The sequence below is a fragment of the Cervus canadensis genome, chromosome 17, assembly GCF_019320065.1.
Source record: "Cervus canadensis isolate Bull #8, Minnesota chromosome 17, ASM1932006v1, whole genome shotgun sequence".
NCBI classification, from domain to species: Eukaryota; Metazoa; Chordata; class Mammalia; order Artiodactyla; family Cervidae; genus Cervus; species Cervus canadensis.
The window spans coordinates 6109690-6125000 of record NC_057402.1 but is presented as its reverse complement, the minus strand read 5'-3'; the positions used below and the strand labels follow the sequence as shown (position 1 = coordinate 6125000).

General features: G+C 59.6%; 1 protein-coding gene across 2 annotated transcripts; it reads left to right on the top strand.

Annotated features, from left to right (window-relative positions):
* Positions 1-43: 43 nt before the first annotated feature.
* BAG5 (BAG cochaperone 5) lies at positions 44-5746 on the top strand. Of its 2 annotated transcripts, none has more exons than XM_043489349.1 (2): positions 44-176; positions 1705-5746. In XM_043489349.1, exon 2 carries the CDS (start codon positions 1733-1735, stop codon positions 3074-3076), a length of 1344 nt encoding a protein of 447 aa, XP_043345284.1. In that variant the 5' UTR covers positions 44-176; positions 1705-1732; the 3' UTR covers positions 3077-5746. The 2 variants fall into 2 exon arrangements, with proteins under 2 accessions (XP_043345284.1, XP_043345285.1); XM_043489350.1 differs by lacking the exon at positions 44-176 and adding an exon at positions 468-712.
* Positions 5747-15311: the final 9565 nt, after the last annotated feature.

The window sequence follows — 15311 nt, the reverse complement described above, 5'->3', positions numbered from 1 at the left end:
GCTTCTGCGCTGGGCGGCCAGCAGCGGGCTCGGCCAGGGGAGAGGTGCGGCGCGGACGCCGGAAGACGTTTTTCCCAAGGCGGGGGGCGGGTGTTCGGCCAGGCCAGGGGGGACAGCGGGAGCTGCGGAGTCGCGGGGCGTCGGCGGCGAGGCGCGCCATGGCGCGGGCGGCACAGGTGAGCGAGGGCGGCCGCGGCGCGGCCCCTGTTCCTCCGCGCGGGCAGCAAGGCCGCCCCTCGGCGCGGGCGGTCCCCGGACGATCCCAGTCCCCCGGGTCCCGACGCCCCGCCGCGGCCCTGCCGGAGTCGACGCCATCCCCGCCCCGGGTCCGACGCGGCCGGGCCTGGTCCCGGAGCCGGACCCCCCGCCCCCCAACCCCGAGCCGGCCGGGCCCGAGTCCCCTCCCTCCCCGTCGGCTCTCCCGGCCCGACCGAGCGCGCCCGCCCCCTCCCGCCGCGGGCCATTGTGAGGTCAGGCCGGCGGGCGCGTTGTGGGGTCCGGGCGAGACGCCCGGAGCGGCCGCCGCGGCCAGTAGCTGCCGCCGCCACCGCCGGCCCCTTCACCGGCTGCCCCGTCCAGACCTAGCCGGGAGGGCTGAGAGGGATGCAGCTTGGGGCCCGGCTCCGGTGCCGCACCCCGTAAAGGGCTGACCTACCACCTGGCCACTTCACCCGCGGGGCGCCAAGACCAAGCCCGCTTAGACCGCGTCTGGGTAAAGTGCCGGGAGGGCAGGGCGAGAGGGGAGGGAAGAACCGAGGCAGCCCGCCGCTCCGGGGCCTCTCCGGAGGCGCGTTCTTGGCTCGGACACCCGCAGGGAATTAGTTTCGATTGAGCATCCATCCCCCGCCCGTGAGCGTTTGATAGAAACCGAAGAATGGAGGGGGGGGGGGGGGAATGCGTTAAGCCACTCTGGAGCCTCAATGGGAGGCTGATGAATGAGTTAGTCATCGTTGTCTCATTGTCTTGGGGTGTGTTTTGGAGTGTGTGTGTGGGGGGGCATAACAGGGCCTAGAGAGTACTAGGCCTCCAAAGCCCAAGCTGGTGCCTTTATCATAATGCCAGGCGCCTTCCCTGTGGAATTTCAAGCCTCTGCAGGGAAGGTTTATGAGGTGCAAAAAGGGTGGGGCGAGAAACAGGGCGTCTTTCTGGAAGTGTTTAACGGGTGGAGAGGCATGTAGAAACGGGGACTTCCGCGAGTGCCTGCGAACCCCTAGTGTTTGTTTCAGTGGCTGAGTTCCTTTTACAGGAAGCTAGGCCGGGTGGGGGTGCCTAGCTGTACTCAAAACGCCTGGAAGTTTAGAAGAGCTACTGGTTTACTTTCCACAAAGGTGTCCTGCTCTTGCCAAAAAGCAGTTTCCACTGTGAAGACTTAAGGTGCTTGTGCTTTTTCCAAGCTGACAGCTCAACCTCATGCCATACTTATGTAGGCACACACTGTTCTTTTACGACTGAGGAAAATTGAGGTTCCCAGCCCCAGCGCTCCAGCTTATCTTCCACAGTGCAATAACCCAGTCTCAATCACTGCCATGTGGAGGTTGCTTGCAGGAGAGGGTTTGATAGACTCTGATTTCTGTACTGGAGTGTGGTCTTTGGATTGCAGTGACAACAGGCCCTTTCCTAAGCATATCTTTTTAGAATGAGATAATACACAGTTACCATTCTTCAGGCTTTGTGGTGTAACAAGTTATTTTTGTCATCTTTTAGTGCTTGTGAAACTGAACACAACAAAAGTATGGAGATGGGAAACCAACACCCTTCTATTAGTAGGCTTCAGGAAATTCAAAAGGAGGTAAAAAGCATAGAACAGCAAGTACTTGGTTTCAGTGGTCTGTCAGATGACAAGAATTACAAGAAACTGGAGAGGATTCTCACAAAACAGCTTTTCGAAATAGACTCTGTAGATACTGAAGGGAAAGGAGATATTCAGCAAGCCAGGAAGAGGGCAGCACAAGAGACAGAGCGTCTTCTCAAAGAGTTGGAGCAGAATGCAAACCACCCACACCGGCTCGAAATACAGAACATTTTTCAAGAAGCGCAGGCCCTGGTGAAAGAGAAGGTTGTGCCGTTTTATAGTGGAGGCAACTGTGTAACTGATGAGTTTGAAGAAGGCATCCAGGATGTCATTTTGAGGCTGACACACGTCAAGACCGGAGGCAAGGTCTCCCTGCGGAAAGCACGGTATCACACCTTAACCAAAATCTGTGCCGTGCAGGAGATTATCGAGAACTGCATGAAGAAGCAGCCTTCCCTGCCGCTCTCTGAAGACGCGCACCCCTCTGTTGCCAAGATCAACTCTGTGATGTGTGAAGTGAACAAGACCAGAGGCACACTGATTGCCCTTCTGATGGGCGTGAACAACAAGGAGACGTGCAGGCACTTGTCCTGTGTGCTCTCGGGGCTGATGGCCGACCTGGATGCTCTCGATGTGTGCGGCCACACGGAAATCAGAAACTATCGGAAGGAGGTCGTGGAAGACATCAACCAGTTACTGAGATACTTGGACTTAGAAGAGGAAGCAGACACCACGTATGCATTTGACCTAGGACAGAACCATTCCATTCTGAAAATAGAAAAGGTCCTCAAGAGAATGAGAGAAATCAAAACTGAACTTCTCCAAGCACAGAATCCTTCTGAATTATACCTGAGCGCCAAAACAGAACTACAGGGTTTGATTGGGCAGTTGGACGAGGTGAGTCTTGAAAAAAACCCCTGCATCCGGGAAGCCCGGAGAAGAGCGGTGATTGAAGTGCAGACCCTCATCACCTACATTGATTTGAAGGAAGCCCTGGAGAAAAGAAAGCTGTTGGCTTGTGAGGAGCACCCCTCACACAGGGCGGTCTGGGACGTGCTGGGGAACCTGTCGGAGATCCAGGGCGAAGTGCTCTCCTTCGATGGCAATCGAACCGACAAGAACTACATCCGCCTGGAAGAGCTGCTTACCAAGCAGCTGCTCGCCCTAGACGCGGTAGACCCACAGGGCGAGGAGAAGTGTAAGGCCGCCCGGAAACAGGCTGTGAAGCTGGCGCAGAACATCCTCAGCTATCTGGACCTAAAGTCCGACGAGTGGGAGTACTGAACAGCCAGAGAGCCTGCGGCTGCTGATTCTTGTTTTGCACTTTATGCACATGTCTGTGTATCTATAGAGAGTTTTCAGTTCGTTGAGCCTAAATGTGATTTATACATGCATATATCAATCTCAGTATTTAATGATTTAAGCAAATTATATTCAGTATCTGCTGCTTTTGATGTTGCAAAACAAATATTACAGCGTATTAACTTTTGCATTTGGATCACTATCCTTATGTTGTGGTGTGGTTTTTTGGGTTTTTTAAAAAATCAGAAAATGAAATGGGGCAGCTTTTAAACCTTTTTTTTTTTTTTTTAGCTTTTAAAACATTTTTAATGGTTGTTCAAGCATTAAAATACAGCTATTTCAGAATCTAGAAATATGTGATAAATACTAAGACAATTATGAGGAAGGGGGAAATTTTTGGTTAAATAGAAGTAAGGTCCAAGCACAAATGCAGTACAATGATATGTTTTGTTATTACGCTAAATAAAGCAGGAAGGTTTTTTTCATTCATAAAACCCAGTGGTCCCACCCAATTTAATAGGGTGGGAGTGTTTTTTCTAGATGGTTGGTTCTTCGATAAACATACTTTGGTTTGAAATACAGTGTATGTTCCCCTGTACCCTGCCTTTGGGAGGGAGTCCTATTTTTGTGAGCAATATAAGAAAATTATGAAAATTAGTAGCAAAAACACCTTTGAGACTGCAGCAAAGAAGGGATGAAGCACCAGCTGATACTTTCAAGTTGTTTTTGTTGATAAGATCTAAACTTATAATTTCTCTTAGAAATCAGTAAGGATAAGAACATTTAAATGAAGCTAATGAACTTTAAAAAAAAAAAAAAGATAAAACACCCACACCCATAGTAGAATAATGAAAAGTGGAAATCAGTTACCAGTTATCAGGTTATGCTAAAATAAGCAAAAAAGTCTGCAGGTATCATAATGGGCTTCCTCGAAACAGACCGCCTTGCTCGCAGAGCAGAGGCCGTCAGTAGCCGCGCAGGACCAGGTCTCCCAGCTTGTTGAGCTCCTGGCCCCTGCTGTGCTCCTCAGCCCGTGTTACTGGCACGTGGATGTTTCTCTAGTGCCTGAAAGGGCCGATAAGGTCTGTCACTGTGTGAAATTTTTCTTCTCCCGCCAAAGGGTATACATATTTCTGTATATTTTGAGGAACAAGTTTTACAGTTGCCTGTTGATGTAAACAAGAATTTCCCAAAGTTCTGAAGTGCCTTGATAACATGCTGCCCCAGTATCATAACAACAAACTGCTCTGTAGTCACCCTCACAAAATAATTGTATCAGAGTACATCTTTTGAACTCTGAAGTAATTCATTGTTTTCTTTCAGATATTAATTTGTTAACTTTGTAAACAGCTAAAAAATAAGGTGAATAAAGGAATAGCCCTAAATACCTAAAAGAGTAAATGTGTAGCCCTAAGGAATTTTCACTTTGCCTCAGTACTGCCCAATAATGAAAAGCCCTTGACATATCCTTCCTACTAGAAATACCCTAGATTTATAGGATAGTGGGGTCAAAGGGCAATTGGAGGTCTTTGGGTGATGAGCCTCCCGTCTGCACATCCAGTGGGCTCTCAGTGCCCCTTATTGGTAGCTCATTCCAACCAAATGAAATCTTGAAGGGTTGTTAAATTCAAGCACAGTTTGAGTTATATCAGTGGGTGATCAAGGTGGTAACCTCACTTCAGACGTACCCACATCCTGCACCAGGCCTCCTGCTTCACGTTAACTTCAGATTTGAAAGTTCATTGTCAGCACTTCCTCTGAGGGTCCACAGTTATCTGAAAGCCCATCTTCCCCTCCTGTTCATCTCCAACAGTTTCCCGTGACCCGCAGAGACGGCTCAGACGGCTCAGCTTTGAGCGTCGGGGTGAGTACAGGATACCGGGCCGTCCAGTTGTCTCGGATTTCTCACGTGGATTATTTTGGTCCCTGAGATAATCAGATCAGCCTTGAGTGACTGCTGAGGAGTGATGTTTCCTGACTCCAGTCTGCTCTAGCTCCTTGTACCTGATGACCCTCTTCCCTTAATGAGCCCTCGCGACACTGGGTTTAGCTTTCCTTGTCCCTTGTTGGGAGGCATCGTGTGACCATGGGCTGCTGCATGTAATTTTTAAGTTGGGCTCACTGCATTGTATTGTATTTTTATGATCTTACATGAAGAGAATCTGTACTAGAAGTAAAACCTACCTACCCCCTCAAAGTGTTTGGCCTTGGGTCTGCATTAAACTGTATCATACGTGTTCATGCAAAAAAAAGTGGCTGGCAATGTTTGCTTTCTTTACCTTCCCCTCAGCATTGCTTTCAGGTCATTCTTTCTCCAAGTGAACTGATCAGCCTATAATGAAGTAGTTACGAGAATAAATGTAATGAATGTGTCTACTAAGTACAATTTAATGCTCTATTTTGCTGAACTGCCTTGGTATAGTATATTGATGTTTGACATGATTTAGTATATTTGAAAGGTTTAACCAGTATTTTTGTCATTTGTTTTACTTGGCATGTTTTTAATGTTTTATTGAGGCTCTAAGCTTATCCTGTACATACAGGTTTTTTTAAACAAAGCTCTTTAGCTTTTAACTCATAGTGTTTTTGAGAGTGATTGGAGAAATATTTGCCATTGATGTCAATGTGTAATAAAGGCGTGTCATTCCAGTGTGTTGGTTCCCATCCCCCTCCATCAACCGTGTGACTATTGTAATACCATGTCTTAAATAATTCAGTATTATTTTGAGATATACATACTAGTATACCCTTAATTATTGATGAAATAAACAAAAAAATCCCTTAGCTCATCTCTGCAGTGGAGAAAGGCCGTGAGTCTGAGGTGTGAGTTCTGTTCTCACGCTCTCACCTTCGGGTCCTGTCTGACCCGGGTGTGCCTCGGGCTGGCCGGGGCCCCGGGGCGCCTTCACTCTAGCTGGGGGCAGTGCTGCAGGGAGGCGGCTGCAGTGAGCACATGCCAGAGTTGGGGGGTGGGTAAAGGGGTAACTGTCCCCCTTCAAACAACCCAGGAAGTGTGAGGGCCAGAGAACCGGAGCAGGCGTGGCCTCAGCCCGGCTTTCCTGGGGAGCGTGCCCTCCGGCCGCTGCTCACACGAGTTGCCCCAACATGTAAAAGGGAAAGCTCTGGAAGTGTTCTGGAAAGAACCTCCCAAGAGAAAAGGTTTGCGTTAGTGTGCTGTGGAAACTCATTAATGGAGACCTACTTCTGACCGTTAAAGAGTCTCGTGCTCCACCAACCCAGCCAGCTGGGCGGCGGTGCTTCTGACCAGTGAGTCCTTCCGGTGGCGTTTCCAAAACGCCCGGAGGGCTGCCCTCGCCCGCCTCCCAGCTCTGCCTCTCCGAGGACCTGTTGCTCTCGCTCACGACACGGGGGCAGCAGCTGGTTTTGCCTCTCCCCAGCCTCTTCCTGCAAGCCCCCCTCTGTCTTCTCCGGGTTCCTCCCAGTGATTCAGGTGGAGAAGCCGTGCGGCCAGCCCTGCCCCGCGGCCGTGTGACCTGGGCAGGGCCGGGCCGCGACAAACAAGTCAGTCGTACAGGTTCAGGAGAGACTCACTCGGGGGAGACCTGACAGCTTCAGCCGCTGCCACCGCCAGGCTGTGCGCGGCCCGTCAGGCTGGGGTCTCCGACGCGTGAGAAACCGTCGTCAAGGCCTTGCCGCGCTCGGCCCCGTGGGCTTCCCGACGGCTCAGCTGGTCAAGACGCCGCCTGCAGTGCCAGAGACAGGGGAGACGGCTCGATCCCTGGGTCAGGGAGATCCCCTGGAGGAGGAGATGGAAACCCACTGCACTATGCCTGCCTGAAAAATCCCGTGGACAGGGGAGCCTGCGGGCCACAGTCTGTGGGGCGGCCAAGGGCAAAGGGTCGGACACGGCAGAGGACAGCACAGTGCGCCTCAACCAGACGCGGCGGTGAGCCAGCCGTCCCGCCGCTGTCTCGGGCAGAAACACCTGGATTTCGGAACTGGGCACGTGTGCTGGAGAGAGAACGTGGGCGCCAGAGGCCAGGGAGGCTGAGGTTTGGGGCTCAGGGACCCCCGAGGCTGGTCAGGAGCGAGACAGCGGAGACCCCAGAGCAGGCTGGGCGGCGATGTGGCCCAGGGGCTGAGGGGCCCGGCACGGCCCAGCGGGGCTCTGGCTTCTGGGTGCAGAGGCGCCGGCTGTGGGCCTGCGGGGGGCAGGTGCAGGTGGGCACCCGGCCGTCCGCGTGTCTGGGGGGCCTCTGCTATCACTGCGTCACCTCATCCTTCAAGCTATCGCTGGATGAACCGTGCCATCTGCCGGGCCCTGTGAGAGAGAGCTTATATGTGTGTTAGACTCTGGGAGCCCTTCTGAGGCAGGCTTTGGTACTAAATGTATTTCACTTGCCCAAGACCTCACGGTGAACCAGAAGGGCAGCCCGTGGCCCAGGCAAGCACAGGGCCTACTCGGAGGGGCCCACCCCAGGCTCCGGTTCCATCCACGAGGGCAGCTGGACAGGCAGGGGCTGGGGGCACGGAGGGTCAGGACCCGGCAGCTCATGGTTGGCAGGCCCCCCGGGAGCCACAGACCTTCTGAGGCCTCGGGTCCCATGACTCCCCGCTTGAGAAACACTGAATGACACACCTTGTCCTCACTCCTGGGTCGCAGCAGAAGGCTGCTTTTGTATAATAATCCTTTAAACTCCTGTGCCCTTATCCCTGTAGCCCCCGGCTTCCCGGGCCTCATGCCCACGTGACTGTCCCACCTCGTCCTCCAAGGGACTCAGGATGCGGGGGGAAGGGTGGCAGGGCGGGCCACCTGCGGGCTCTGCGGCCTCCTGCCCATCCGGTGGGCATGGCCAGGTACCCGCCCCCCTCCAGGGCCCACCGCCCGTCACTCCCCGGCCAGGCGGTGCCCTCCCTGGCAGAGCCATCTCTCCGTCCTTGCCGCCTCAGGCCCTGGCAGCGGGAGGCACTCGGGTCTCCTTTGGATGCGCTCCTCTTTAGAAAGTGTCCTCCACTTCTGGCACATAATACACAGCCCCCGAAACACTGGCTGAAAAAGTGAATGGAAAGTCTCAGATGTTTGCATCGCTTCATGAAGTGTCTGAAATCGGGAATTCCCTGGCAGTCCAGTGGTTAGGATTTGGCACTTTCACTACCAAAGGCCCCAGTTCACACCCTAGGCAGAGAACTAAGATCCTGCAAGCTGCATGGTGCGGCCAAAAACCAAATCAAATCAGCGGCCCTTTGTGGCTCATCAGGATTCCAAGCCCCTTGGTCTCCTGCACCTGCAGCTGAAACCCTGGTATCGCCAGCAGGAAATTGCCTCACACCCAGCTCGCCACCAATGCTGGTGTGGCGGGAAGGCCAGCCAGGTTGGCGTGTAACAGTCTTGCCTCTGAGCAACGCTGAGCTGAGCTGAGCTTGGCTGAGCGCCCAGCTGGGTGACCCGCCAAAGGGACACGGCAGCCCCCGCGTGCGGGGCCCCCGGGTTGGGCCTGTGGTTTCCTCCGTCACCTCGTCTTGCTGGCCAGGCTGGTGGTGAGGGTGCTTATGCCCTGGGCCCCTGTGCTGGGGGCCGACCCTTCACACTGAGACTCCCAGAGTGGGGGGCCTCGAGGGAGCATTGGTGCAGGGGCCCCGAGTCTGGAGCCAGGCACTATGGGGGGCCTGGGAGAACCCCGGCAGGGAGCAGGGGGCTGGGCGGGGGTGGGGCTGGTGAGCCAGGGGAGGATTCAGGTCTTTGAAGACTAGGAGCTTTGTTGAATGCTTGCCCCAGTGGCAGAGAAGCGGCTGAACTGGGAGCAATGGGCCAGGGCAGGGGGGCCTAGAGAAGCAGGCAGAGTGAGGGACCCGGGGGAGGACTTACAGGGGTGGTGAAGGTGGCACCAGGGACTGGGGACTCCCGGGGTTCTGGCCTAACGGCAGGAGGGTCTCCTCACGGGGACAGGGTCACATAAGCAGTGCAGAGACCCCTGGGTCGAGCTGAGTAACCAAATGGGCTGGTTATTAAAGGTGCGAAGAGGGAACTGCCTGGTGGTCCTGTGGTTCAAACTCCGTGCAGTCACTGCTGAGAGCCTGCCTTGGACCCCTCGTCCAGGAACTAAGATCCCCCAAGGTGCACGGTGTGGCCAAAAAAAAAAATCAAAGAATCTAACAGGCACATAAGCCAGCCCTGTCCTGGGGTAGCGAGGACCCGGTCTTTGGCTCCTAAGCCTGAGGTCTTGTTGGTGCTGTCTGCAGCCTCCTCACACCCAGGCCGTGCTCAGAGGTCTTATCTTCTCTGGGAGGCCCAGGTTCCATCTTTCCAGAAATAGGCATCTGGCCCTCACCCCCGACCTCAGGTGTCCTAGGGGTGGTGTAGGAAGCGGGCCAGCACGGTGGGTCTGGGGAAGAGCATGCAGGCTGACCGACGGCTAGTGCCCGGGCCCAGAGGTGCAGCGGGGGAGCCTGCAGACTGGACCCTTGGGGCCTCGCTGGCTTGGGGAGTTAAGGGCACCTGGAGGGGCCCGACCCCATCCTAGACCAGAGTCCCGCCCATCCCCAGAACAGAGAGCCACGTTCAGGTGCCTCTGGGACCGGTGCTTCTGGGGTGGGAGACGTGCCAGGCCCAGCCCGCAGCAGCTCCACCAAGCCTGGCCGGGGGACTTTTGCCCTGGACGGCCGTTTAGGGGCTAGAGTGTGCTTGGGCCAGTGTGGGCCAGCTGTCTGCCCCTGAGTGTTGGGGCTGGGGGTCCCCCCAGATGAACCCCTGGACGCCTGTGTGAGCCCCACTGCGCGGCGCCTGCCTGGGCGGGTGGGAAGGGATGATCTAGAATGGCCCGCCCCACGGCCCGGGCCCCCAAAGAGCTTGGCCCACACCTCGGGGCACCTGCTCCCGCGCGGCCCGGGCCCTTGAAGCGCGGCCTCCGGAGCCCGGCGCGCCCCGGCTCCGCGCCCTGACTGCTTGTTGTTTTCTGTGCGGCCGCCAGGCGGCGCCCGCGGCCCGGGATCGCGAAGCCCTGGACCCGCCCGGGCCGGGTCGGGGGAGCAGCCGGCCGCGCAGCTGTCGGGCCGGAGCCCCGCCGGGTCCACCTGCCCTCGAGATGCCGGACAGGTGGCCGCGGCGCCGCTTGGCTGCGGCTTCTGCCCGCAAGCTGGCCGTGCTGCTCCTGCGGATTCCATGACCTGTCTCACGGCGACCTTGCGCTCTGACGATCCTTGCGGGGGCCGGAGCCTCTCGCAGGTTCTGACCCGCCCCTCGAATTGAGGGCTCGGCGGGACCATCCCCGGCCGGGGTCAGCCCCCCGACCCACGGCTCACGTGGCACCATGCCGTTAGGGTGCAGCCGGGAGGCCTGGCAGGCAGGGCAGCCTCGCCCCCTGCCTGCATCCATCTCCAGGCAGGGTGGTCCTCCCTCCTGGGCAGTTGAGGGCAACCTTCACACTCAAGCTAAACGCCACTTCCTGCAAGTGCCACCTAGCCCGTGTGCTGGCCCTCAGGGCTCCCAGATGCTCTGGCCCTGGACAGACACCCCCCACCCCAAGCTGGGTGATCCCAGTCTGTTCTCTGGCCCGCACTGGGGCTCCTGTATTTTGAGGTCTAGGGCAGGAGGGCCCAGGAGCTGGAAGACCAGCGGCAGGTGGGTGAGCGCAGGCTGGGGGCCTGGGCCCTCGGGGCTGGAGAGGCTGCTGCGGGCACTGGAGAGGGGAGGCTGGGCTTCACCGTGCCTGGGCGTCCCCCCGTGTTCCTGTCCCCCCCTGTCCTGCTCCGGGCCCCCACTCCCCGCTGCAGACCTCCCGGGCTGTGTCCGCAGCAGCCGTAGCAGCTCAGGCGACTGTGCATCTTGTCCCCTGGGAGGCAGGCTTCTGGACCCGTGCTGCCCGTGGCAGCCGGGCAGGGCAGGTGTAGGGACAGAGGTACTGGCTCCAGCCGCCTCGCCCACCCCCTGCCCCGGGGTCTGGTGGTGGCCCAGGGCGCAGGGGCCCCTTAACTCTGGCCCCACCTGGCCTCAGGGTGGCACTGGCCTGTGCCCAAAGCAGGTCTCGGCGACACTGCCACCTCAGCGCCAGGAGCAGAGCCCTCCCCACCGCCCCTGTGTCCACCGCCCCTGTGTCCACCGCCCCTGTGTCCACCGCCCCTGTGCCCACCGCCCCTGTGCTGACGGCTGCTCCCACCTTGCCCTTCCCCGAGGGCCTGGCATGCTCGCTCCCGCCTCTAGCCCACCGCCCACCCCTCCACGAAGCCCCTTCCCTCTGCTACCGCTCCACCAGGCTCCTGCCCAAGGAAGCACGGGGTGGGGGCCCTAAGACCCACTCTGCCTGCCCCAGGCCCGGCCTGCCCTTCCAGTGCGCCACCCCAGGCCCCTCCACAGAAGCCGCGCTGTTGAAGCCCCGCGGGGCCCAGGCGACCCCAAGTGAACCGCGTGGGGAGAGGGGGTCTTGAGTGACCCAGAGAGGCTGCGTGAACTGGGGAGGCCACGGGGGGCTCAGAGTTAAGGCCCCCATGAATAAGCCTCGGCGTCCTGGACCCTCAGGCCTTTACACAGAAGCCTGCCATTGCGAAGAGCTCAGGCCTTTCCTCGGGCCCTCGGGGTTCTAAGGGGCGCAGAGGTCACCCTGAGAATGGAGGTGCTCCCAGGGGCGGGGAGCACCGCAGGAGGCAGCTCGAAGGACGCAGCCCCCCTGTGGGGGAGGAGCCAGCACACCCACAGACGGGGGGCGCAGGGAGCCCAGGCCAGGCCTGTTGTCAGACGTGGGCAGGGGCTCTGTGAGCCCGGCTGTGACCCTGAAAGGGGGCCTGGGAGTCTGCCAGCCCCTCCTGCCCAGCGCTGCCCCAGGGGACCCAGCCCTCCCCGCCCCTCCTTGCTGGGGTCCCGGCCGGCAGGCCTACGGGGACCCGGGGTCAGCTCCCTCACCGAGGCTTTGACGTCAGCTGATGTCAGGCTGGGCAGCCCAGGGCTGCAGGGCCTCTGCGAGCTCCCCGAGGCCCTGGACCATGTCTGTGAAGCGGGCAGTGAAGGCCACTTCACCTCGGGGTTGAGGCCTGGGGCGGGAGCGGCAGAAGCCCGCGGTGTGAGAGCCCTGTGGGACCCGGGGCCCAGGTGGACCGCTGGGGCCCTGCTAAGTCTGCCCTTCAGGCCCGAAGAGCCCCTCCCCGCCCCGTCTCAGCAGGGCCGCCGGCCTTGACACAGCCCCCTGGCAAGGCCTCTGAGGTCCAGCCCTGGGCATCGAAGCCCCTCAGGGTCCAGGGGCATCTCGGAGCCGAAGCCTGCGCTGCAGCCTGCCTCCCCTCACTCCCGCTGGGTCAGGCCGAGTGCCTCGAGTGGCTTCACGCGTGCTGTGAGTGGGTACACAGGTGCGTGGTGCTGTGTGTGCATGTGTGCTGTGTGCATGTGTGCTGTGTGCATGTGTGCTGTGTGTGCATGTGTGCTGTGTGTGCATGTGTGCTGTGTGTGCATGTGTGCTGTGTGCATGTGTGCTGTGTGTGCATGTGTGCTGTGTGCATGTGTGCTGTGTGTGCATGTGTGCTGTGTGCATGTGTGCTGTGTGCATGTGTGCTGTGTGCACGCATGTGAGTGCCCTATCTGCATGTGTGTGCTTATGTTCCATGTGTGCGTGTCTGTGGGTGCTGTGTGCATGTATGTGTGGAGTGCTGTGTGCAATCCTGTGTGTGTATGCATATGAGTGTTGTGTGTGAAACAGACAGCCCACCACAGAACCCCCAGAGGCCTGCGGGTGTTCGAGGGGCCTGGGGTAGAGGAGGGCTCGGAGACTGAGAGCAGCCCCTGACCCCGGCGGGGCCGGGGAGGGACGCCTGGCAGCCAGCTCGAGGTGTCCTGGGAACAGGGCCCAGGAGGAAGCCTGCACAGCGGCAACGGCGGCGCCATAGCAACGCGGCAGAGAGCGCTGGCCTACTTACACCCCGCCCCCGCCTGCTAGCGCTCGCCCCAGGGAGGGGTGCGGGGCTCCTGGGATGCGCCCCGGCCTTTGGGGGCTCAGTGACCTGGAAGCCCCGCGCTTGCTCGTCCACAGGTGGGGTGATGGGACAGAACTGTCCTGCACCCAATCGTGCTCAGCCCCCTAAGGCTCCTCCCGTCTCCTGGGGGCTGGGCCCCAGTGGTTGCAAAAGGGCTTTGGAAGTTTCCAGCCCAGAAATTTCTGAGCTCTCTGTGCTGCTGGAGTGACCGCAAGCCCCGAAGATCTCTGACCCCAACCAAACAACTGGGGCCAAGGCCCCCAAGTCAGGACAGCGTCTGGGTGGGAGGGGCAGCCAGGAGCACTGGGGACAGAGTCCTGAGCTGGTGCCTCTGCCCGCTCAGACCTCCTCCTGGCTTCTGGACTCAGCGTGGACAGGACGCAGGGCCAGGTTCTGCGCACGGCAGGTGGGCGGGTGCGGAGGGCTGTCACTCTTTGAAGGAGAGCCCCGGGGCCGGACATCAGACCTGCTGACAGTACCAGGCCTCCTGGGCCTGCCTCCTCGACCAGCCTGACATTCAGGGCCATTCCCCTGGTTGCCTCCGCCTGGGGGAAGGCCACCTGGAGCACTCAGAGCCTTGGGGCCGCGGACAAGCGTCTCCACTGCCCAGGGAGACTCAGCAAGCCCCAGAGGAGATCTGGGGCGTCCATGGGGCATGTCTGTGGTGTCCACGGGGCCTGTACCACTGGCCTTCTTGGGCTAACCCACCCAGCAGGGCCTCACGTAGGGGTCATCTCTGGTGCACGGGAGGTGACCTGAAGAGGGAAGGAGCTCTGGAGCGCGGGGCCCTGGGGACAGGAAGCCCTTGGCCCCACAGAAGGTGGCTGTCACCCGACACCCACCAGGTGTGTTTTCTCATTGAAAACCAGGTGTTCTCCGGTCCTCCCCTGCGGAGTGCCTGCTCTGTGGCTCTGGCTGGGCAGGCATCAGCTTCCCCACGGGCACAGACGTGTGGCTCTGGGTGTCCAAGTGCCCGCTTCGGGGCAGCAGCTCCCTGCCCAGCTCCAGAGCCCAGGGGCCACTGTGACCCACTGTCCCAAGTCCCTGCCCAGATGGGGGCCCCGCCCCACCTGTCCACTCACGCCCTCATCCACCAGATGCCCTCCTGCATCCCAGGGCCAGTGCCCAGTTTCGGAATGAATGAAGGAGCGGAGGGGAATGAATGAGTGAGGCCCTGGGGGGCAGCTCGCGCTCCCATGTGCGTGGTGGGGGGGGCTGTCTGCACACGAGGGCATGCGTGTCCTAGTCCAGGCATCAGCTGCAGCCGCCCTCCCCTCCCCCCCCGCCCCCCCTAATTTATGCCATGAGGCCCCCCGCGGGGCGGCAGCTTTGTCCCCAGGCAGATTCCCAACAGCCACTGCCTTTGGGAAGAAAGGGCCCTTCTCTGGCCCGCGGTGAGGTCACCAGGAGGGGCCCATGCTCACAAAGGCCGCCGCCCCCAGCCCGCCCCGCTGGCAGCTGCCTCTTTGTGCTCAGCTCTCGGCCGAGGAGAGACCCCGAGGGGCCTCTGCTCGGCCTTGGAGGCCCGGGCTGGTCTCTGGGAACTGCGGGGTGGGGGGCCGGGGAGGGGACAGGAGCAGCCTCTCCCTCTCCCGCCCCCCTCCGCCTTGCTCCCGATCAGTGACAGCACCTGTTGAGGTGCAGACCCACCCGGAAGCCTTGCTGGGGCCGGCAGCTGGGGGGAGTCTCGGCCCGGCAGGGGTGGGGGGTCCAGCTGTCTGTCTGGGTCCCCCAGGACCAGCAGGCGGGGGCCGGGGCTCTGAATCCATTATCTCCCCGGATCCTATGACGCCTGGCATGTGCACCTGTGCACTCCTCTCTGCGTGTGTGTGCATGTGTGTGCGTGTGTGCACATATGTGAGCTGGGGTGAGAGGCTTGCAGGCCTTTGTCCAAAACCACCCAGCTGCCAGGGGCGGTGGGACTAGCGAAAATCCCACGCTCCTGCCAACTGTCCACGGTGAGGGCACGGCCCCCCGCTCCAGACGGCACTGGGCACCTCCTCGGGCAGAGGCCGGGGGGCTGGCCCGGGGGGGGGCCAGCAGAGACAGGGCACCACCGAGCAGGAGAAGGCAGGCTGGGCGGGGTCCTGGACACCCATCTCTGGGGGCTGCAGGGGGCATGGGGGTCTCAGCTGCTCAGGTGGAGGCAGATCTATGAGGGTGAGGGCCAGGGCGGACCAGGAGCTCAGGGACCGTTGGCGGGGCGGGGGCTGCCAGCCCCGTCCCCCAGGCGCCAGCTGGTGGCGGGCGGCCCAGAGCTCCTTAGCAGTCTCTCCACGAAGGGAGGAAGTGGAGCCGGAAG